This window comes from Copadichromis virginalis, linkage group LG12 (genome assembly GCF_057382275.1).
Source record: "Copadichromis virginalis isolate Kocher_CV1m ecotype Utaka linkage group LG12, C_Virginalis_male_GT1.1, whole genome shotgun sequence".
In the NCBI taxonomy this organism is placed as follows: Eukaryota; Metazoa; Chordata; class Actinopteri; order Cichliformes; family Cichlidae; genus Copadichromis; species Copadichromis virginalis.
Genome location: NC_140629.1, coordinates 30177882 through 30201543, shown reverse-complemented (window position 1 = coordinate 30201543; position 23662 = coordinate 30177882). Strand labels below are relative to the sequence as shown.

The window sequence follows — 23662 nt, the reverse complement described above, 5'->3', positions numbered from 1 at the left end:
GTGCAAGACGATAGAACACAACCTGAATCTACTTTGTATTAAATTAGATTATGAGCTGTACCCGGTGTGCTAACTGCATAATAACTGTATAGAACACAATGCATGTAAACTTAGGTGAGAATTTGCTGAACAACCTGTTACAACAAGTAGACCTGAGCTGAAGTGGAAAAATTCCAATTATGAGTCACTGATCGAGAAATTCCAGAGAAATGATGACTAAACATTTCCTCTAATTTTCCTTTTTTTTTTTTTTAATTCAACCTTCATGACAAAAGAAAGAAAACGGATATTTTAATAATGCTTGAAAATAAAAAGAAAGCCATTTAATAGGATTCTGAAAAGAAAACAAGTTGAGCCAAGTTAATCTAGTGTGAATGTGAGCATGCATGCCACAGAATCAGACAGGGCTGGGATGTCTAAAAGGATATGGAGAAAAGGCGAAAAGATGGCAGTGTTAAAAATTCCTAAACTAATACCTCTAATAATGTTCTTACATTTATATAGAAAAGCACTTTATTCATGTTTTCATTTCAAAGGACACATGAGTCACCTGCTGAACCAAATGAGCTAATAGCAATGTTACACGAGTCGCGTTTTTAACTATGGATTCATATAGCACGGCACTTCAAGCATTATACCTACATCCCATTAACAACTACACCACTATCAGCACCTTCTGCATCACAAGCTATGTTAAAAAGTCATGCTCAGAAAATATGCAAACATCTAAGCCTGCTCATCTACCTTATCTGTTGCAGCACTTACATCCTGTAGATAACATCTCCAGTTCCTTCACAGTTGAGCAAAATCCTGAGTTTTTGTTTCTCTTCTCACATCAAACTTTAGACAATCTGATTTGAGTTTTGTGCACTACTAATTCTTTGTTATGATAACACCCATATAATATCATTTTTAAACAAAACCACTTCTGCAATTTACAGTTTAGCATGAATACAGGATAGCTGATTCACAATATGTCTAATAAACAAATTCTGTATTTACGGTATGGGACAGGAAGAAATACTGAGTCAGACTTGACTCAGTATTTATAAAGAATCATTGGCGATATAACCATATATGACACCGCATGATTCAAGGGGGCAGTCAGAAGCTTCAAAGCTTGATTTGGTTTCACTGAATACAACATTAGGTGGTTCAGAGTAACCCTCCTTCAAAGTGTATAAGTAACTCCTGTTCATCAGGCTTGTGACTTGCTGAGAGGCTGGTCTGTCCCAGGGCAGAGTAGCTAACTGTGGACAGTAATTTGCTTCGAGCAGCATGCAAGAAGGTGATGAAGATGAAAGCGAGGACTGCAAACTAGGAGAGCATGGTTCATTCATAAGCTCAGAATCTCTCAGTGCGGTTATTTCATTTAGAGAGGGTCTGCCATTCAAAATCTGGATGTCACAGCTGATGCACTCCTCTGGCTTCTGAGACTGCAGCCACTGATCAGTCTGTGCAAAGAAGATATGATAACTTAAGTGACAGGCACAAATCCAAATATAAACACAAACCTAGTTAGGCGGGGGCGGGGAATCAAAGGTTTAGACTGATGGTAGCAGCATGTCTCAAAGCATCTGAGAGAGGCAGTGTTTCTCAGAAGTAAAGATAGGCAGAGATTCACCAATCTGTTTATAATGTTTGGACAACTAATGAAAACTTTGATTATTATCTTATTGGATGGCTTTAAATTTTGGGCCCTCAGGTGAAATTGACTTAAAACAGGCATGATTCATTCCTGCAAATCACTGCAAGGGCACTGGAAGACTTCCAGAAATCTTTGACAGGTTACAGTTCTACCATGCAAAGAACAAGCCAAACGTGAAGACAACACAGAAATGCTGTCGTCTTCTGTGGACCTAAAGAGGAGAAGGACCGTTCGGTTTGTTATCTGCACTCAGTTCGTAACCCTGCATCTCTGATGGTATTAGGGGGGAATAGGTGTCTATGCAATTGATCTACACGTTTTGGTGCAACACTGTCACCCATTCAGACATCTTTCTCAGAGGAGGCCTTACATATTTCAGCAAGACAATGCTAAACTGCATACTGCAGTCATTATAACAACATGGCTTTGTAGTGGGAGAATCAGCTGGCTGAACTGGCTTGCCTGCAGTCCATCAGTGGAAAAACATTTGGTTTATGATGAAACAAAAATATGACAAAGACCTAGGACTGCTGAGCAGCTAGAATCTTGTGTCAGAAATAGATATCATTCCTTCCTAGGCTGGATATTTCCTCTTTGTGCATTTTTTTTTTTTTTTTGCTCTCTCAGTGATTAGCTCATACCTCATGCAGGAAGCTTTCGAACTCTGGAGTTTTAATGTTCATATCCACAGGGTAAATAAATATCTCCTTCAGCCTGCTCCTCACACTGAAACAGATAGTTTCTTTTTTTAAAGAGTTCAAAATGGTTTATATCATCATCTTCAGGATTCTATCTTTAGGTCTCTATTGAAAGATGACCTTACTCACATTTTCACTTGGGACCACAGGAGAACAGTGAAGCCCATGAGTAAAAAGATGGGAGTCAGTACCTTGATTATGAGAGAAGAGTCTACAGGAGGAAAAAGAAGTTGAAATTAATTACTTCATGCACTGGAAGTTGACATCTTCTATCAAAGGTTCTCCCAGGAAAGAATACAGTTCAGTAGCGGTATCTCTGGGATCCCCCTGCGTGTTTTAAAACTCACAGTTGCTTTTGGTTCTGAAGGTAATGCTGGCTGGTAGCCCAGGCCCCTCTTTAGTGAGAGCACTCACAGAGCAAGTATACTCTGTGTTCTCCTTCAGACTCTCTATGGTCACAAACTTCACGTGGGGCTCTGCAACTGAGACATTGGACCCATCTAGATGTACACAGGATGATACACAGATTAAATAATTGTGCTGGGCACCATCCTGACTAAGTTTAACGCAAATCAGGTTTATCTGACACTGCCCAGAAATATGAAATAAATTCAATCATGTAAATAATTAGAACACGTCCACAGACTGAGATTAAGATGAAGAAGATCAACATTGCTGGTTTATTCCTCCACACTCTCTCGCAACCTGACCTGGCAGCAAAACAGATCCTACTTCCTGCACTGTAACCAGGTACCCCATGATGAATGCTGGCTGAGCTGGATCATCTTCATTGTAATGCCACTCCAGTGTCACAGAAGAGGAAGTACTCTGAACAGGTTCAACCAGACTTGGGCGCTGAACAGAATCTGAGAAACAGGAGATAGTAATGAGGAAGGAAGGCCGAACTAATTAAAACATTTGCAGCTTAGCTGGTGTCAAAGCAACAATGCAGTTTCTCAAAACAAAGTTTCCCCGGAGTTCAAAACCTCAACTTCTATAAAATACCTATACTAATATGGTATTTTGTTATTTAAACATGTAGCTCTTCAGATGATTGCATCACAGTAATTACTCCACTCTGCATATCAGAACTGCAAAACAGGAAAGACTATCTTGTTTACAGGGTGCCCCTATTAGTCAAAGATAGGATATCCTGTGTCAAAATTTTAACTACTACTCTGTAAAAATGGTAAATGTACAGTACAATGTACCATTTTAAAATAAAGGACTACTCTGTATTAATTTTTTAAGGATTATTGCTTTTTTCTGTGTTTTGTAAACATATTGAATTTTACCATTAAAAGCAACCTCTGTTAAAAAAAAAGTTTCATGTTTTGTTTTTTTACAGTTTAAAAAAAATATTTTTTTTTACAGTGTATAAAAACGTTTACTTTCAACTGCACACTCCAGATCCAAACTATGATAGAAGTTTTCTCACCATCCTATTCTGTGCTAGAGACCAGAGACTTAAAAGAAGAACAAGGTAAAAAGCTAAAGATGACATGATGCTTACAGAGTCCCAGTCTCAATATCATGGTATCATTCTTGGATCACAATAAGCAATTGAAGCAGCCGAGATTGTCAGAAAACCTACAAGTCAAGAAAAACTGGTTCTGTTTAAACTCCACATCTTTTATCTACTTAATTTGTCGTGGAATAATGAGGAAACAGGCCTCATGGCCCTGGAACTGTTTGTTTTTCAGTTTCAGAAAACAGGGAACATTGTATAATTCAGGTTGAATACTTGAGGTATATACTAAATACTTTTGTTAAACCCCTTTAATTAAAGCTGAAGGTCTGCACTTCAATCATATATTTAATTTTAAAATCTACTTTGGTGCTATGCAGAGTCAAAAATTAATTAAAAAAAATTATGGTATTTCTGACAAACTTGGGAACCTACCAGAACAGACAAAGAGTATAATCACATGAGAGTCAATCTTAACTGCACTTTGTAAGAAGAATTATGACATTAGAATACGCTCAGCCTCAAATGTCTCTTCTATACATAATAAATGAATACAACACACACACACACACACACATGCAATAACAAAACTCACTGAATTCCTGTGAGTAACCAGTCTGTATCTCCAGTAGTCCATATCCATTGTCCGTGCATCCATAAATATAAAATGTATACCTGTAACCTGCTTGGAATTCACCTAAAAATAAAAATATGACAGTGAATGCTAAACAAGAGTAAATGTATTTACATTAATTGCTGAATGAAAACAACAATAAAACTTACTAGCATGTAATAACAATGCATTATTTCCCTCTGGCACTTTCCACTGCAGAGTGCAAGGCACTGCATTTCCCAGCACGCACCACTCCACAACATAGCCACAGGTGGCAGTGCTCTGATCTTCCCATGTCAGATTGAAACCACCCTCGCTGGTACTGTCTAAACGCTTCTGTACTGGGAGATTTTCTGGGGGGAAAAGTCCAAAACAAAGCAAAATAACTCAGGACTTTAGACCCTGGCTGAGTAGATTTGAAAATGCAAAGTGTTTTTCTGCTTCTAAATTCTAATAAAACTTGAGTTATTGTACTCTGCCATAAAAATCTTAGAAATGCAGTATCTAACCAGATGCTTACTCTTGATGGCAGTAACACTGTGAGGAATTTTGGAGTTGTCTTTGACCAGGATATGTTCTTCAATGTGCACATTAAACAACTGTATGACTGCTTTCTTCCATTTGTGCAATAGCGCCAAAATTAGAGCATCCTGTCTCAGAGTGATGCTGAAAAACTAGTTCATGCACTTATTATTTCTAGGCTGGACTACAGTAATTCATTATTATCAGGATGTCCTAAAAACTCCCTAAAAAGCCTTAAGTTAATCCAAAATGCTGCAGCAAGAGTACTAACAGGTTACTAGAAAGAGAGAGCATATTTCTCCTGTTTTGGCTTCCCTTCATTGGCTCCCTGTTAAATCCAGAATTGAATTCTTCTGCTCCTCACATACAAGGTCTTAAATAATCTGGCCCCATCTTATCTTAATGACCTTGTAGTACCATTATCACCCTATAAGAGCACTTCGCTCTCGCACTGCAGGCCTACTTGTTGTTCCTAGAGTATTTAAAAGTAGAATGGGAGGGAGAGCCTTCAGTTTTCAGGTCCCTCTTCTGTGGAACCAGCTTCCAGTTTGGATTCAGGAGACAGACACTATCTCTACTTTCAAGATTAGGCTTAAAACTTTCCTTTTTGCTAAAGCATATAGTTAGGGCTGGACCAGATGACCCTGAATCCTCCCTTAGTTATGCTGCAATAGGCGTACACTGCTGGGGGATTCCCATGATGCACTGGGTGTTTCTTCCTCACTCACTATGTGTTAATAGACCTCTCTGCATTGAATCATACTTGTTATTAATCTCTAGTGACACTCGTTGTTTCACTTTTTCGTTTTTTAATTCAAGGAAACAAACAACAGAGATATTTGTTGTTAATACATTTACATTTCTAGGCTGGACTACTTGAAATTGTTATAATCAGTCTTAAACGTTTTTTAAAAAGTCCCTTTTAACCCTTTTGTAACCCTTTGTTTTATCAAAGGGAAAAAAAAACAGTTAAATGTCTAAGTAAGCATTTAAATTTAAGAGACTCTGGGTGTAGAGAAGCTGTTCACCTTTGTGCTCTGCTGGTGGGATGGTGATGTTGGCGGGGATGGAGGTGCCAGAGGGGAGGACAGCCTGGACAGTGAAGTCACACTTTCCTGGGCCAATGGACACCACTGCCTGGCCCACGCTGCTGTTCTTCGACTCTGTTTGGCCTTCCTGTGACCACTGAACCGTGTACTCTTGTATGTTTATTGTGGCTGCTGTGCCAGCAATACGCTGAGAATAAATTAGTAATTAAGGGTGAAGGATGTTCAAGGTAACGGTGACATACTGTATATTCTCTAAAACCAGAGTACTATTCCACCAAGTATTTGTGCTTAAAGGGCACAGAAAAATGACTTACTGGCTTCCACATCAGAGTAACTTGACGAGTGCGCGAGTTAGACAGCGGCTGTATTCTTCTCCATAAATCCAAGGACACCAGTGGATCTGAGGAAAATGACTTGTTTAGAGCATAACAGGCAGCAGATCATTGAACTAGAGCACTTTGTTTGTTTGTTGTATGTACCAAAGCAAGCCGAGACCAAGACTTGTTAGGTTAGTTGGTGATTCTAAATTGGCCACAGTAGATAAAGTACTTACAGCATGTAGATTAAAATATATGGCGAAATGTGGCTTTGAGTGGTCAGTAAGAAAAGAAAAGTGTTGTATCAAAGCCTGATAGTACATGGGGAATGAAAGAAAATGAAAGAATGAAAGTTCTTTGGGAGTTTGTTGCTAAGCTCTTGCTTTTTACTTTACTGATATTTTCAAGTATTTGTAATTTTAACAAACAAGAGAATTGGAAGAGACCTCAAACACATCCAGCAAAGTGTCAGCTTGCTCTTTTGTGAAGTAATACTTGTAGTTTGATTACTCTATAACTGGCTTAATAAATCGTTGTGCACTGATGACTTTTCATGTGAAGATCATGTTAAGAAAAACAACTGCAAACACAAATGTTGCATTTAAGTCTCTTTTCAAATGAACAAACCCATCACAAGGATAAGCAACACAAGAGAAAAGAAAAATATGTTTGTATGCAATAATTGCTCCTTCATGCAGCATCATTTTGCAGATAAAAGCTAAACACTGAAAATTAATTTTTGCCCTTCAATAATTTTAGTCTTTCTCACACTTTATTAAATCTGGACTTGAACACGATATGATATTTGTAAAACAACATTTTTTCTAATTATATTTATATTTACCTGTTATGAAGGTTTCTTCTGCCCCTTCTCCCCACAGTCGTCCATTGACAGTGCAGCGTACTCTGACATTGTACTTCGTGTTGGGAACCAGGTGCTCCAGTTTTGTGTCGCAGAAACTGCTCATAATGTTGTTGCACCTCAGCTGTTACAGAAGTAAATGGGGAAAAAAACATGCACTAAAATGTCAAATCTACACTCAACAGTTTGATGATTATTATTGTTAACTTAAATGAATTCACCTCCACGGTGCCGAGTGGGACTGTAGCAACCTGACAGATAAGGTTCATACGAGTCAAGCTTTCCTGCATGCTCCAGGACACTGTGGCGTCTGTCACCCCGCGGTTCACTCTCAGCGACTTCACAACAGGAAACACTAATGGCAACACACACACGAACCATGTACAGTGGGGCAAAAAAGTATTTAGTCAGCCACCGATTGTGCAAGTTCCCCCACCTAAAATGATGACAGAGGTCAGTAATTTGCACCAGAGGTACACTTCAACCGTGAGAGACAGAATGTGAAAAATAAAATCCATGAATCCACATGGTAGGATTTGTAAAGAATTTATTCGTAAATTAGGGTGGAAAATAAGTATTTGGTCAATAACAAAAATACAACTCAATACTTTGTAACATAACCTTTGTTGGCAATAACAGAGGTCAAACGTTTACTATAGGTCTTTACCAGGTTTGCACACACAGTAGCTGGTATTTTGGCCCATTCCTCCATGCAGATCTTCTCGAGAGCAGTGATGTTTTGGGGCTGTCGCCGAGCAACACGGACTTTCAACTCCCGCCACAGATTTTCTATGGGGTTGAGGTCTGGAGACTGGCTAGGCCACTCCAGGACTTTCAAATGCTTCTTACGGAGACACTCCTTTGTTGCCCGGGCGGTGTGTTTTGGATCATTGTCATGTTGGAAGACCCAGCCTCGTTTCATCTTCAAAGTTCTCACTGATGGAAGGAGGTTTTGGCTCAAAATCTCACGATACATGGCCCCATTCATTCTGTCCTTAACACGGATCAGTCGTCCTGTCCCCTTGGCAGAAAAACAGCCCCATAGCATGATGTTTCCACCCCCATGCTTCACAGTAGGTATGGTGTTCTTGGGATGCAACTCAGTATTCTTCTTCCTCCAAACACGACGAGTTGAGTTTATACCAAAAAGTTCTACTTTGGTTTCATCTGACCACATGACATTCTCCCAATCCTCTGCTGTATCATCCATGTGCTCTCTGGCAAACTTCAGACGGGCCTGGACATGCACTGGCTTCAGCAGCGGGACACGTCTGGCACTGCGGGATTTGATTCCCTGCCGTTGTAGTGTGTTACTGATGGTGACCTTTGTTACTTTGGTCCCAGCTCTCTGCAGGTCATTCACCAGGTCCCCCCGTGTGGTTCTGGGATCTTTGCTCACCGTTCTCATGATCATTTTGACCCCACGGGATGAGATCTTGCGTGGAGCCCCAGATCGAGGGAGATTATCAGTGGTCTTGTATGTCTCCCATTTTCTGATGATTGCTCCCACAGTTGATTTTTTCACACCAAGCTGCTTGCCTATTGTAGATTCACTCTTCCCAGTCTGGTGCAGGTCTACAATACTTTTCCTGGTGTCCTTCGAAAGCTCTTTGGTCTTGGCCATGGCGGAGTTTGGAGTCTGACTGTTTGAGGCTGTGGACAGGTGTCTTTTATACAGATGATGAGTTCAAACAGGTGCCATTCATACAGGTAACGAGTGGGGGACAGAAAAGCTTCTTACAGAAGACGTTACAGGTCTGTGAGAGCCAGAGATTTTCCTTGTTTGAGGTGACCAAATACTTATTTTCCACCCTAATTTACGAATAAATTCTTTACAAATCCTACCATGTGGATTCATGGAATTTTTTTTCACATTCTGTCTCTCACAGTTGAAGTGTATCTCTGGTGCAAATTACTGACCTCTGTCATCATTTTAAGTGTGGGAACTTGCACAATCGGTGGCTGACTAAATACTTTTTTGCCCCACTGTATCTTATATCAGTGTATTTTCTGGTTGTGCAGTGAACATTCAAACAGTACAAAAACAACACTGACGCTGATTTCACTACACAGTGTAGGTAAATTGTGAAAGCATCAACCACAGAGCAGTTTAAATTGACATGTACGTGTCTTTATGCCTTCAAAAACATAACTGAGAATATGTTGTATACACAAAGATGACCCCTGACCTCTGTCTGAGATGTTGAAGCTATAACGTTCCATCTCCTCTCCTAGCTTGTCCTTCACCCACACACTGATGTTATAATTTTGCAGGTGTGGCACAGCTGGAAAAGTACATGATGACTGCTCACAGGTGAAGGGAGCCTTGTCTGAGTTTCTGTGTTTTTAATAAACAATAGAATTGGAAAAGACGTCAAACACATCCAGCACATCAGCTTACACTTTTGTGAAATAATATTTATGGTTTGATTACTTTATATTAGGCTTAATAAATCTTTTGTGTCCTATGAAATTTGTACTGATGACTTTTCCCATGATTCATCTTTCAGGGAGACGTGACTTTGAGCTATCTGCTGTAGATACTTTGGTTTGGGGGGGTGGGGGTGGGGGGCTGCTGTTTCTTTTTTTGCACTCCAGTTTTCCAGTTTCCTCAAATTTGTTGGGAACACACTGCACGACATGCTCATATATGCCAGAAAAACCTTATAAGACATTCAGAAAACCTCAAAATTTCTCAATAAGTGTCGCTCCTTTGAAACAAAATATAAAAATATGGCTGGTGGCTCAAAACCTTTCCACAGCACTGAATCAGTCCAATATTATGAAAATCACTGCCATCTATGCCTTACATTGTGTTACAATATAAGGTGTGTACTTCATGTGCTTACTCTATGTGGAGAGTGTAAATTTGCACGTTGCGATCATGCAGGAGTCGCTTTCTGGGTGAATCCCATGTGCAGCTGACAGATACCATGTCAAAGGTTACACAGCTGAGGTTTCTGGGTTTCTGGGGTGGAACTACAATATACACACATATACATATACAGTTATACATGTACAAGTTCTGCATTAAATTAATAAAGAATACAAAAAAAGAAAGATTCAAACTTACAACTGATATAGTTCCAGACAGGAAAACTTTTGCCTGTTGCATCATCGCAGGTCAGTAACAAATGCTTAATTATTCCTTTTGGGATAGTGAGGTTGTTTACAGTGATAGCTTTTACTCCGCCTCCAATGCTCAAAAGACGGTATTCCTCGTTCCTGAAGGTCATTCTTTTAACGTTCACCCCTGTTGGGGGAATACAGCAGAACATGGCACTGCTGCCCTGCCTCAGCACACGGCTGGAGGGGAAAATGTGGATCTTATCGTTTGCTTTGAATCCTGCAAGACAAAGTAAAGTTACAGTGCAGTCTGATGAAGAGCTGTTCAGAATTTCATGCATAATCCCTTGGTATGTTCTAGGGTTCTTAAAAGGGGAACAAAAATTGTATTGTTGCACTGACAGAGACACAAAAAACAAAGGGGATTCAGAAATGCCTCTGCTTTCTTTGCACCCAAGGTCATTAAGGTGGATTAAGGCTGCGTGGCAAACTGTTCTGTAGTCTGACCAATCAAAGCTTTCAGACTTTTGTTTTCTTTTTTGGAAATGATGAACATTGCATCCTCCAGCTTATTGAGGAGAGAGGCCATCTGATTTGTCATTAGTGTGTCGTTCATTCACCATCCTTAATGATATCGGGTTGGATTAGTGCAATACGGCATGGGCAATTTCTTTTAACTTCATGAGTGACGTCGTACCTGAGGACTATACAGATTCCAAGAAACGGAAGAATGGTTGTTTAGACGAAAGATGAAATCGATTAGAATTTACATAACTTAACAACCCCTCCCCCCAAGAAAAGAGTCCAAGAAGAAGAAATAAACACCTTTTGACTCAAAGTATTCTCTCAAACATGTCTGACCACAAGGATAAGCAACACAAAAGAAAAGAGGAAAAATATGTTTTTACGCAGTAAAGTATTCTGTCACACCTGGTAAAGGCAATGTTATGACATGGACACGACTGTAAGTGTTACATGATATGATTGCTGGAAGAAGCAGTTTTATGACACAGGATGTCACAGAGACAGAAAAACAAGCAACAAACTGCAGTAAACAGTGGGAGGGAGAACATACAGCACTTGGTGATGTGATGGTTTCTAAACTTCAGGCTGTCATTGACTCAAAATAATTTTCATCCAAGAATTAACAAAAATCTATATATTTAAAATTGTGTCCAGTAGTAAATGTGCCCGATTCCTTTTGAGTCATTGAAAACGGGAAATTATATTAAAAAATTGCTGTATAATACAGTAGAATAGAATAGAATTCAACTTTATTGTCATTGCACATGTCACAAGTACAAGGCAACAAAATGCAGTTTAAATAATATATATAATAGCTCATGTAAACCCTGTAGGCAAAATGTAAACATTTTGCCTGATTAATTGTAGATAACCAACATTCTAAAAGATAAATACGTAATAAATGCATCTATGAAATGTCTTTTTCAGTGAAAGCCTCACTTATTTCAACAAGACAATGCCAAACAGACTCGCTGTTGGACTCGCTTGGCTATTACAAAAAAACAACAACCCTGCCTTGAGTCCAGACTGATGACCCACAGAAACTATAACATTTTTAAAAAGTTTAATTTTTATTACATTTTTTTTTTTACTTTACTTCCCTTATAGGTAGTAAACTAAAAAAAACAAAAAAGTGTTGCAGACAACACCTTATTTCCCAACCATGTACATATTTGCATTGTACGCGTAAGATATATGTTGAAAGAGACGTTTGCAATTACTGTAGATGTTGAGAAACGTTTCATTCCTAAGAAAACGACAACTGCTGCTTTTTAACCTCATCAGTAAAACACGTAGGCTGACATTTAATGATCAGCATAACATCTCACCAGAGTTGGTTATCCAGTTGCTCCAAGGACTCTGGTCAGACTGATTATAGTATCGCATTCTGACAAAGTGATCAACACACTCCAGAGGCAGATCAGAGATCCATGTCCATGTGTATTTGGCCGAAACTCCAGGTGATACACTCACATTTTTCTAGGTTAAAAAACAGGAAATAATTGTTCATAATAACACTGGTAGGTCTTAAAAGCAGGATTACAGAATCAATTAAATGTGGTGGTAATGGAAAAAAAAAGATTCTGTCTTTCTCTGTGATGACCTGGCAGAAAAAATACAAATTATCTTTTATATGTAACATTCTGACTGTATTCTATGACTTTTAAACAGCATTAAAAACAGAAAACACACCTCTCAATACTCACAGTGTAAATAACGGTGTGCTGTTCAGTGCGGCTGAGCTCGATCTCATAAATGTCACCCACAAAACTGCTGTGTTTTACCAACCAGCTCACCACAAGGGTCTGCTTGTCATTAATAGCTTTCAGAGTGATGTTTGGTTTTGGCAGATAACAGCCTGGCGTATGACAGAACAGAAGGATGTAAAGTTACACATTCAGGGTCCCAGAATGTTGGTCCTGTTTAGACAATGAACAGAATCAACTTTCCGGAATTTCTTTACCTGTGATTGAGCACACATCAAGATGACATATTGAGAGAACTTTAAAATGATCAGAAAGAACATAAACGAACCCAACTTACCATCGTCAAAGCAACATTCAGTGTTCGAAAATATCAGATACAACCCGAAAAGGCTGAAAAAGGATTTCCTGACATTTATCATCCTCTCATGTGAACCGTTTTTCACTGAGCACGCCAACTGAAAGCCTAATAAGTCAGCAGCAAGTGTTAGTATGAGTAGAAGTGCGAGTGTTGCGTAATGTATAATCGGAAGTCAAGAGAGGAGTGTTTAAATGTTAAACCAATGGTGCTGTGCCGTTTTTCACATAAGTAAGAATGCACCAAAAACAGATGTTTGCCACAACAGTTTTATATATATATATATATATATATACATATATATTACATATATATATATACACACACACAATATGATAACACAGTTCTGATTATGAAGATTACAAGTCAAATTTTCAAACAAAATCTTATAAACGTTGACAGTGCATGAAGCAATTTTTAAGCAATAAATTATCTGAAATTTCAAGGAACAGGGGAAAAAAAATACACCCTCTCTTCACAGACACTACAGCATCAGACAGCAATATATTTTTGGCACTTAAGTGAGAAAACAATTCAACATATTGTGCATAGGTAGCCGCTCCGAAAAACTATACATGTATTTCATATTTATACACAATATAGGTCTATTTTTATTTCTCGTAGAGGCCCACAATCCCTTATAAATATCATTAAAGATCACTTGGAGAAATAATCTATATATAGTTTAAAAAAGGGGTTGATTGGCTTCTCATATATTCTTATTTCATTTTAAGTGCTCAAGACGTAAATTACATCAATTTTAATCTGTCCTGACTTTCTTGTATTTGAAGTCAAAAGGTTTGTAGCACAAAGGTACCTTTGTCATCAAACCAAGTGCACAGATACTTAAAAGATTTGTGGTAGAAGTGAAAACACGAGAAGTACAAATATAAAAGCTGATTTACAAAGAGCTTGTTTGTGAAAAGGCACAATGGTTTGATCACACAGGAGGAGAATGGTTAAAGTTCACAACATACAATGATAAAGGCACATACTGTACTCCGATTTTAAAAGATGAACATAAATCCATCATATTTACATGGACATATATGCACACACACACATTTAAGCAACAGACATATTACTGTTTGTTCAGTATACAACTGGTGGCCTATATTGTTTATTTTTCTCTCATGGACCTTTAGAGGTAAACAATGTTCTCCTCAACTCCCTCATCCCTATTCTGCCCCTCGAGAGAGAGGTACGCCTGAGGGGGGAGGAGAGGGTTAAGAGAGTGAGAGGAAGAGAAGCCGTCCTCATAAAGTCTATGCCCTGTGACCTCTGACCTCCACAGATCCGGGGATTGTTTGTCCACCACTGGTCTGAAGTTTGCTGAAAGAAGAACAACACAAAGTGTCAAGTCAAGCCAACTTTATTTATAAAGCCCTTTAGAAACACCAAAGTTTTGGTCAGTGGTTTTGTATTATTTATACAATTTAAAGAATACAAAAAAAAGGAAAAATATATATGTATATAAAAATTACTAAACAAAATAAGGACATCAACATGACACATCAGTAAAAACAGTAGAAATAAAATAAAATAAAATAAAAATTTAAACAAAATTAAATCAAATAAAAATCTCAAACTGGGTCAAATGCCCAACAAAAGAGGTGCTTTGTTTGGCAAAACAAGTTAGTCAGGGAACCTAAGAGCAGATTTAAATATTCAGATTGAGGAGGCCCATCTACTCCAGCTCCCAACTCTACAAGTTGGGATCTGCTACAACAAAAGCCTTGCCCCCATGAGCAGCTGCCGTGTCCTCGGACATCCAAGAGCAGTTGGTGAGCTGATCTGAGTGACCGGGAAGGGGAGTGCAAGTACAGCAGCTCAGAGAGGTCAGCTGGGGGAAGGCCATTTAAGCACTTAAAAACAACAAAAAATATATATATATATTAAAATGTACTCTAAAATGGGTCTGCAGCCAGTGCAGTGAGGATAAAGCAGGAGTAATATGCTCTCTCTTCGTGTTTCAGTTAAAAGTCGTGCTGGGGCATTTTGCACCAGCTTAAGAGGGGACAGAGAGGACACAAACATAATGAAGCCATGGATTACTGTTTCAAAGTGATCTTTTGACAGAATGTTTTTCATTTTAACCAGCTGTTTCAGCTAAAAGAAGCTGGATTATCCCAGTGCACTGATCTGATTGTCCATCCTAAAACCCCAGGCTGTGCCAGCGGGCTTATGTCGATAGGAAAAGGCCGACCAGTGATACAAGGCCCAAACACAACTTCTGTCTTATTCTCGTTAAAATTTAGGAAGTTTAGCGCCATCTACTCATTTGATTCCTCAAAGTACTTAGCTGTTTGTATGACAATAATGGATTGCATTTATATAGCGCTTTTCTAGGCACCCAAAGCGCTTTACAATTCCACTATTCATTCACTCCAGACTGGTGGAGGCAGCTACAGTTGTAGCCACAGCTGCCCTGGGGCAGAATGACAGAAGCGAGGCTGCCATATCGCGCCATCTGCCCTTCTGGCCAACACCAGTAGGCGGTAGGGTAAAGTGTCTTGCCCGAGGACACAACGACCAGGACAGAGAGAGCAGAGGGATCGAACCAGCAACCTTCGGGTTACAGATGAGCTTCCCAATCCCCTGAGCCACGGTCGCATGTTGTATGGAGTAGACATCCTTTTGTTTTAGGGGCACATAAATCTGAGTATCATCTGCATAACAATTGAAAGCAATTTTCTGCTTTCTAAAGTATCGAGCCCTGCGGAACCCCACAAGACAAAGGAGCAGAGGAAGATCTGAAATCAAGTTCTAACACAAAACGTTCTTTGAGAAATGTGAGAATCAATATTTAAAATACTATAATTCACTGTGTCAAAAGCAGCTTTTAGGCATGTCCTTTTCCCCCCACTTTCCTTCAGCTTTTTGGCATTCACATCTGACAGGCATGAGTTGTTTCATTTAGCCAGGGCTCAGATTTAGTTTTGGGGTCTCTGCTTTTTAATAAGGCCACAGCATCATCCAGCAGCGGAGCTTCTCTGTATCTAAAGACACAGACTTAGGAATTCAAGAGTTCTGATTGAAATAAGCAGAGAAATGCACAGCAGTGGATGGGTTAATAATATCACAGCACCTCGCAGGAACATGAGGTTTAATAGAGCTACAGAGCAAGGCAATGTCAAATGAGACACATACAGTGCCACAGATCAGGGTTCAGTGTGTGTCCACGTTCCTGTGTGGGTCCAGACACCCACTGCAGGAAGTCAAAAGAATCACTTTCAACTGTCAAGACAAAGATGTTGTTTATGAGGGCTGGAAAAAGCACAATATGTACAATACTCATTTAAAAAGGCATGCACTTTCTACCATGCTTTATATATAGTAAGTAGTCTTACAAGTGTTGGTCTCCTGTGAGTGTGTAGTGATCCTGCTGCCAAAGGGGTGGATGGAGTCATTCAGGGCCTGAGGACAGTCATGACTGTTACCGTAGCTCGGGTATGTCATGCCATCCAGCGGCTGTTTGCTGTGTGTCTGGCTCAGCAGGGTGTTGAGGCTGTTGTAGAGGCTGGCACTGAGGCCGAGGTTGGTCGAATAGGTGGAACTGTGCAGGGGGTCTTCGTGGTTTTTTCTTGGCATGGAGAGAGGATGCTGGTGCTGGTTGTTGTTGGTGGGCTGGTGGAGGTGGTTCTGTTGGAGTGAGGTGAGCAAAGCTGCCTCATTCTTGTACACTGAACAGTTGCCATCCAGGCTCCCTGAGCGGCTGTGGGTAGACCCCTAGGACATCAAAATGACATGAAATAGAAGGAGAGGTGACAAATTCTTTTGGCTTTATTTTTTCTATCGTTCCTAGTTTTGTTTTCATTTATTTATGTATTTATCTATTTTGTTACTTGAATCTTTCTGTACTTTTATCCCCTGCATTAATGCACTTTCTTGTATCATCTCCCGCTTCCTGAATTACCTTGTATTCACCCAGTGGAATCATAACAGGCAGGCTGCTCTGGCGGCTATGTCTCCAGCTCTGGAGCAGTCTCTGTTGCGCTTCGATCTTCTCCTTCTCCCTCTCTACACTCCTCTGACCCTCCCTCAGTCTGTCCAGATTTTGCTGGTACTCCAGCAGCTGGGCCTCCAGCTCCTCACGCTCACAGCGCAGCCGCTCAGCTTCCAGAAGACACTGCTGCTCCCGCTGCTCCAGCAAAGTCTCCTGTTCACTCTGTAAGCATGCAAGGCTTATTATTCTACTGTTGTAACAGACTTCATACATTGCTTAGGTCTAAAGATTAATACTATATTTGAAACTTAAGCACTTTAACCACAACTTGGGTTTTAAGTTGAGGTTTTGAAAGCAGGTAACAGCCTTTTTGACCTGTTCCATATTAGCACTTAGTAAAATATAACCATGGCAACAGCAGCACAGGAAATTGAATAAGATAATAGAAAATGGCAGATGCACATGCAGCTATGAAAATGAGGTTACAACACATGTTTAAAAATATCTTATCTTGAAAAAGAAATTCACAGGTCACACATTTTGATCGTATATGACATGTTTCCGGTTTTTGTTACTGAAATTTGAAGTAATTATAGAAAATGTAAAATGTATTTTATTTATCAAGAGTCTAGTGTCTCATCTAGCACTGCAGTTTGCTTTTGTTTGCTTTAATTAAATGTGATCTATTTATAACCTGGTAAAGATCAAAGAAATGGGCGTTTTTCCATTGGCGTAGACTCATAACTAAACCGAGCTTTTTTGTGCCAGACCAAACTATTATGAAACAAAGACAGAGAGACCAGAAAGACAAGTGACTGAGAAACATAAAATCACTTTTAAAGAACACGAGCATGAAGCTAACCTGTTGTTTCTCTCTGGCCAGACATTCTTTGTCCCAACGTTGTTGCTCTTGTTTCAGCTTCACCTGGAGTTTCTGCACCTCATCCACCTCTTCTTTCTTCCTCTCTAAACCCTTCTTTTCCACTTCCTCTTTTTTCTTCTCAATACTCCTCTGCTTCTCCTGCTCCTGGACAACAATATATGTGTTGACATACAGTGGGGCAAAAAAGTATTTAGTCAGCCACCGATTGTGCAAGTTCCCCCACTTAAAATGATGACAGAGGTCAGTAATTTGCACCAGAGGTACACTTCAACTGTGAGAGACAGAATGTGAAAAAAAATTCCATGAATCCACATGGTAGGATTTTTAAAGAATTTATTCGTAAATTAGGGTGGAAAATAAGTATTTGGTCACCTCAAACAAGGAAAATCTCTGGCTCTCACAGACCTGTAACGTCTTCTGTAAGAAGCTTTTCTGTCCCCCACTCGTTACCTGTATGAATGGCACCTGTTTGAACTCATAATCTGTATAAAAGACACCTGTCCACAGCCTCAAACAGTCAGACTCCAAACTCCGCCATGGCCAAGACCAAAGAGCTTTCGAAGGACACCAGGAAAAGTATTGTAGACCTGCACCAGACTGGGAAGAGTGAATCTACAATAGGCAAGCAGCTTGGTGTGAAAAAAATCAACTGTGGGAGCAATCATCAGAAAATGGGAGACATACAAGACCACTGATAATCTCCCTCGATCTGGGGCTCCACGCAAGATCTCATCCCGTGGGGTCAAAATGATCATGAGAACGGTGAGCAAAGATCCCAGAACCACACGGGGGGACCTGGTGAATGACCTGCAGAGAGCTGGGACCAAAGTAACAAAGGTCACCATCAGTAACACACTACAACGGCAGGGAATCAAATCCCGCAGTGCCAGACGTGTTCCGCTGCTGAAGCCAGTGCATGTCCAGGCCCGTCTGAAGTTTGCCAGAGAGCACATGGATGATACAGCAGAGGATTGGGAGAATGTCATGTGGTCAGATGAAACCAAAGTAGAACTTTTTGGTATAAACTCAACTCGTCGTGTTTGGAGGAAGACGAATACTGAGTTGCATCCCAAGAACACCATACCTACTGTGAAGCATGGGGGTGGAAACATCATGCTATGGGGCTGTTTTTCTGCCAAGGGGACAGGACGACTGATCCGTGTTAAGGACAGAATGAATGGGGCCATGTATCGTGAGATTTTGAGCCAAAACCTCCTTCCATCAGTGAGAACTTTGAAGATGAAACGAGGCTGGGTCTTGCAACATGACAATGATCCGAAACACACCGCCCGGGCAACAAAGGAGTGGCTCCGTAAGAAGCATTTGAAAGTCCTGGAGTGGCCTAGCCAGTCTCCAGACCTCAACCCCATAGAAAATCTGTGGCGGGAGTTGAAAGTCCGTGTTGCTCGGCGACAGCCCCAAAACATCACTGCTCTCAAGAAGATCTGCATGGAGGAATGGGCCAAAATACCAGCTACTGTGTGTGCAAACCTGGTAAAGACCTATAGTAAACGTTTGACCTCTGTTATTGCCAACAAAGGTTATGTTACAAAGTATTGAGTTGTATTTTTGTTATTGACCAAATACTTATTTTCCACCCTGATTTACGAATAAATTCTTTACAAATCCTACCATGTGGATTCATGGATTTTTTTTCCACATTCTGTCTCTCACAGTTGAAGTGTACCTCTGGTGCAAATTAGAGATGGACCGATCCGATATCACGTATCGGTATCGGTCCGATACTGACCTAAATTACTGGATCGGATATCGGAGAAAAATAAAAAATGTAATCCGATCCATTAAATATCACGAAAGCACCTCACAAAACTTGCAACACGCCGTAACTCGCCTCAGAACGACGTTAGCACGTCGGAGCAGTATGCATCACGTGATAGAGCGGCTGTGGCATGCGGGACCTGTCGGTGGTCTGGATAGCATGTGGAGCTTCGCTAGCAACCTGGCATTTCATCTCCGACAAAGTTATCCCCGAGAGAAGTAAAGCAAGTGTGTAAGTCCATCTCTGAATGTTTGTAAAGCATTCCCACGTTAAGCTTAACGAGCGACTGCCTCTCGCTCTCCGGCTGCTACTTCAATCGTGAAACTGCTAATGATCAGCTGATCGGCTTTTCTGTGGCAGTCCGTCTCTCTTGTTTGTTTTTGCCCCACTTTGCACCAGAAAGAGGAAACCAGCGGCTGAACAACAGCAGCACGTTTAAGCTTGATAAGCTGTTGTTAGAATTTATTTAATATTACTTTCTATGTAGCTGACGGCTGGTAACTGTGCAGGGGCGGATCTAGCAAAGTTTAGCCAGGGGGGCCGATAGGGCATTAACAGGGAAAAGGGGGCACAAAGACATACTTTTCTTTCTTATTCTCATTTAAAATGTCGAGCTTTTAATAAATAATTATCTGACACCCAAAGTTTTAATTTGATGTAAAATGAATAGAAGTCAATTACTGTATATAGTGACTATTAAGTCTAATATATATACCCTAGTAAGCTATAGTACTTTTTACTTTGGGAAGGTACCATCTGTGCAGTCTGCAATTTTGTTGAAGAAAGATGTTGAATCTATTTAATATTTCTTGAAAAATAATTGATTTCTGTGCATTTTTTTTCACACTGCATCAAATTAAGGTTGATTACGTCGATTAAGCATCATGAGGTGGCGCGTGAGGGGTGGTTCCCTATTTTTTATTTATTTATTTTTGTTGTTGTTGGGAGTTGGAACCCTATTAGTTAGGTTGCTTAATATTTACGCTAAGTACTCTTTAAAATACCAGAATAGGGAGGATGGTGTAGGTCTAAGTTTATTAGATTGATCAGTATTGCTGAACTATGAAATATTTTTTTTGTATACAGGTATAACAGAATAGCTTTAGTGTAGTTGTTGTTTTAAACTTGAGTATGAACTTGCAGACTTGCAAAATGCAGCAAGATATTTAAAAAAACAGTTTTGTTGATTAAAAAACACTATATCGGATTCATATCGGTATCGGCAGATATCCAAATTTATGATATCGGTATCGGTATCGGACATAAAAAAGTGGTATCGTGCCATCTCTAGTGCAAATTACTGACCTCTGTCATCATTTTAGGTGGGGGAACTTGCACAATCGGTGGCTGACTAAATACTTTTTTGCCCCACTGTAACTCTAAAATCTCAGCTTCCTCAAAACGTGTAAGGTTTTACATTGAGAAAATGCTTTCAGTGGGTATGATGTGACTGATACCAGGCTGCTTTGAAGGGAGGCGAGGGTTCGGAGCTGAGGTCCTTCTCCCTCCTGAAGAAGGAGCTGGTGGACTTCATAGCAGCTGTCCTGGAGGGTCACAGCTGCCTGCAAACATAAGGAGACAACTAATCACACTCCAGTTACTAAATGTAACATAAGCATCATCATACAGTCCTGATGAAAAGTTTAAGACCACTTAAAAAATGGCAAAAAAATCATATTTGCATGGTTGGATCTTAACAAGGTTCCAAGTAGCGCTTAAACATGCAAAAACAAGAGATGGGTGTGAGACAAAGCATTTTTATGAGCATGCGATTTATTAAAAAGAACGCTTAAACTCAAACAGGCTTTACAGCTTTACAGAGGTAGGACCACGCCTCTACCTCAGATGCCGTCTCACGGTTATGGGGCTGGAGTCGGCACCAGGAATGGGCTTAATTTCAAGGATTGTCCAGTGTCTTGACGGACAGCCAATTGGATCCTCCAGCTCAGTGCTGGTGAAATTTTTGGGGGGTCTTCCACTTGACTTTTTTCTTCCATAACCCTCATTTAAAAAATTCCACATGACTGTCTTACTCCGTCCCACCTCAGTAGCAATGGACCCCGCTTTTGCAGTTCAATAACCCAACCACATTCAAAAAGGGAATCTTTTTTGCCTTTGCAAACAAACGTCACGACAGTGTGACTACCTGGCAGAATTTGGCCTTTAAAAGTCATGTGGTCCTAAAACTTTGATCAGCTGTAAAACAGCCTGTTTCAGTTTAAGCATCGTTTTCAATCAATTGCATGCTCGAAAAAGTGTTTTGTCTCACTCTCATTTCTTCTTGTTGCACGTTCAAGCTCAACTTGGAACCTTGTTAAGATTCAACCATGCAAAATATGAATTTCTGCAATTTTTCAAGTGGTGTTAAACTTTTGATCGGGACTATATTAAGGCTATTAAGGCTTTATTAGATGCACAGTCTTTGAAATCCCTTATCTATATCTATCTACAACCTTTTAAATACCTCTTTATTTTAGAGTCTGAAAATGTAAGTTATGGCAGATTACAAATTCACTATTTAGCAAAAGAAACCAGTAAAAGTTCCTAAGAGATTTATTTCTCACTGAGTTAACATGTAACAAGTATTTTAGCTGAACTGTTTTATTCTTATATCACATAAAACATATAGTCTTTCAGTCAGTTAGGTAAAATATTTGTTCTTCTCACCTGTAGACTGTATAGAAGTTGGGTCAGGCTCTGGACACTCTCTGCCACCTACAGAAAACAATGGGTCAGTACAGTGAAACAGTAATGTATATTAATCCATCAACAAACACTGTTCATGGGGGGACTAAAGAGGTTGAACCTTCACCAGTGTCCCTTTGTTCTCTCCTTTTCTCAGCTCAACAGCGGAGCTCCACAACGAATTGTCCATCCCGGCTAATTCACTGTCAGATCCAAGAGAGGTGGAGCTCATGCTTAGCGTGCTCAGATAATCCGCTGTAGGGACAAGGGAAGGAGATGTGACAGCTTGCATATATGCAATGTGGTCAAGAAATTACAGTAGACATTACAGTAGACACTGACACATCAGCTGCAGTGTGACACATATCCCAGAAAATGTAATGCTGCAGTGTCTGCCAGTGACTCACGCTCAGACGGAGACTCCTGAATGCTGCTGCCGTGGCTGTTATAACTGCAGCACTCAGGGCCTCGGACAGGAGAGCTCTGACTCTGCACAGCGATGCCCTCACGAGCCTGGAGAATGGTGATCAGGTTTTCAGCTGGAGGAAAGGCAAATTTTGATCAAAACTTAATGTTTTGCAACACTTTTATTTCAATTTATTTGTTGTTTCCTACATTAGCGTGCACTATATAGACTTTTTTATAATTTGCTAATTTATTCAAGTTTGTAATACTAATTAATATACTTGTTAAAACGAATATTTTCGTTATAAGAAATCAACTAAACTTATATTGCTACATTAAAATATTATTTCCCAAGAACATTTCTTTATTTAGAATCCCCTCCAAAATCAAAAATTGCTGCCACACTCGACCTTTTATACCTTCTCTGAGTGCAGCTGTGAGCAGTGAAGAGGCCTGTCTTGGTGTCTCACTGTCGGTGTATGGTACTGATTCTACCAGCAGGTGGCGATGTGGTACAGGTTCTGGTGACTGGAGGGTTAATTCTGTAAGCTCAGCATAAAGCTGTAACTTCTCCTCCAGGCTGTTGCAGATTCGTTGGTCTTGACCCAACAGCGTTTCTACACAAAATGAACGAAAAGATTACGAGGAATGGGTCTTGTTATGCTTCATAACTGCACAAACTCTCTGTGATATGAACAAATAAACTCTAAAGTAATCTTCTGGTCTCAAACACACTTTCCTTTTTTACCTTGGAACTTGGTGATCTTCTGAATTCTCATTTCTGCAGCTTGCCTGGCTTCCTCGGTCTCAGCACTTCGCTCATCTTCCTCCTCTTCCTCAGGGCAGCTAGTAATTTGTGACAATCGTTAACACACATTAACCGGACCTACACATGGCGTCTAAGCTGCACAAACACCCTAGGTTTGACTTGTGCTTACATGTACCTCTCTACAGCTTGTCGAATGTGTCTCATCCATGCATTCCTCTCCTCTCTGCTGGTGGTATGAACTTCATACATCTCTGGCCCCGCTGAGGATGCAGAGATGAGAAACATCCCTCTCTCTTCATTGGCAACTTCTCTGACGATGAGCTTTTGTAGAGGGATTACTGGAGGCTTCTGGTCCTGTAGGTTGA

At 40.1% G+C, this 23662-nt stretch overlaps 2 protein-coding genes across 3 annotated transcripts in view; both read right to left on the bottom strand.

The window, feature by feature from the left end:
• Positions 1 to 298: 298 nt before the first annotated feature.
• Positions 299 to 12989, bottom strand: osmr (oncostatin M receptor). The gene is made up of 17 exons (XM_085475971.1): positions 12812 to 12989; positions 12475 to 12626; positions 12097 to 12247; positions 10251 to 10523; positions 10027 to 10156; positions 9367 to 9515; positions 7399 to 7532; positions 7160 to 7301; positions 6313 to 6398; positions 5978 to 6185; positions 4598 to 4780; positions 4410 to 4511; positions 3057 to 3212; positions 2694 to 2846; positions 2476 to 2557; positions 2290 to 2374; positions 299 to 1454 (listed from the first exon to the last, which is right to left on the bottom strand). The coding sequence occupies exons 1-17, from the start codon at positions 12891 to 12893 to the stop codon at positions 1047 to 1049; spliced, it is 2676 nt and encodes an 891-aa protein (XP_085332097.1). The 5' UTR covers positions 12894 to 12989; the 3' UTR covers positions 299 to 1046.
• A 91-nt stretch (positions 12990 to 13080) lies between these two features.
• The window catches only part of LOC146697297 (rho guanine nucleotide exchange factor 28-like), a 44811-nt gene continuing 34229 nt past the window's right edge, over positions 13081 to 23662 (bottom strand). For both annotated transcript variants that reach the window (XM_085475969.1, XM_085475968.1), the window contains 11 exons: positions 23473 to 23651; positions 23277 to 23374; positions 22948 to 23145; positions 22531 to 22662; positions 22245 to 22378; positions 22106 to 22153; positions 20896 to 21000; positions 17638 to 17802; positions 16746 to 16997; positions 16180 to 16558; positions 13081 to 14161 (listed from right to left, as the gene is read on the bottom strand). In XM_085475969.1, the coding sequence (XP_085332095.1) occupies positions 13971 to 14161; positions 16180 to 16558; positions 16746 to 16997; positions 17638 to 17802; positions 20896 to 21000; positions 22106 to 22153; positions 22245 to 22378; positions 22531 to 22662; positions 22948 to 23145; positions 23277 to 23374; positions 23473 to 23651 (1881 nt within the window). In that variant the 3' untranslated portion in view covers positions 13081 to 13970. The remainder of the gene's footprint in view (positions 14162 to 16179; positions 16559 to 16745; positions 16998 to 17637; positions 17803 to 20895; positions 21001 to 22105; positions 22154 to 22244; positions 22379 to 22530; positions 22663 to 22947; positions 23146 to 23276; positions 23375 to 23472; positions 23652 to 23662) is intronic.

Excerpts from the sequence above, each read along its gene's own strand:
- osmr (XM_085475971.1), bottom strand. The coding sequence starts at position 12,893 with ATGATAAATGTCAGGAAATCCTTTTTCAGCCTTTTCGGGTTGTATCTG. Across the intron at positions 9,516-10,026 it reads ATTTACACTCTCCACATAGA|AAACTCAGACAAGGCTCCCT; the intron begins GTAAGCACATGA and ends TTAAAAACACAG. Across the intron at positions 2,375-2,475 it reads CTGTGGTCCCAAGTGAAAAT|TGTGAGGAGCAGGCTGAAGG; the intron begins GTGAGTAAGGTC and ends TATCTGTTTCAG.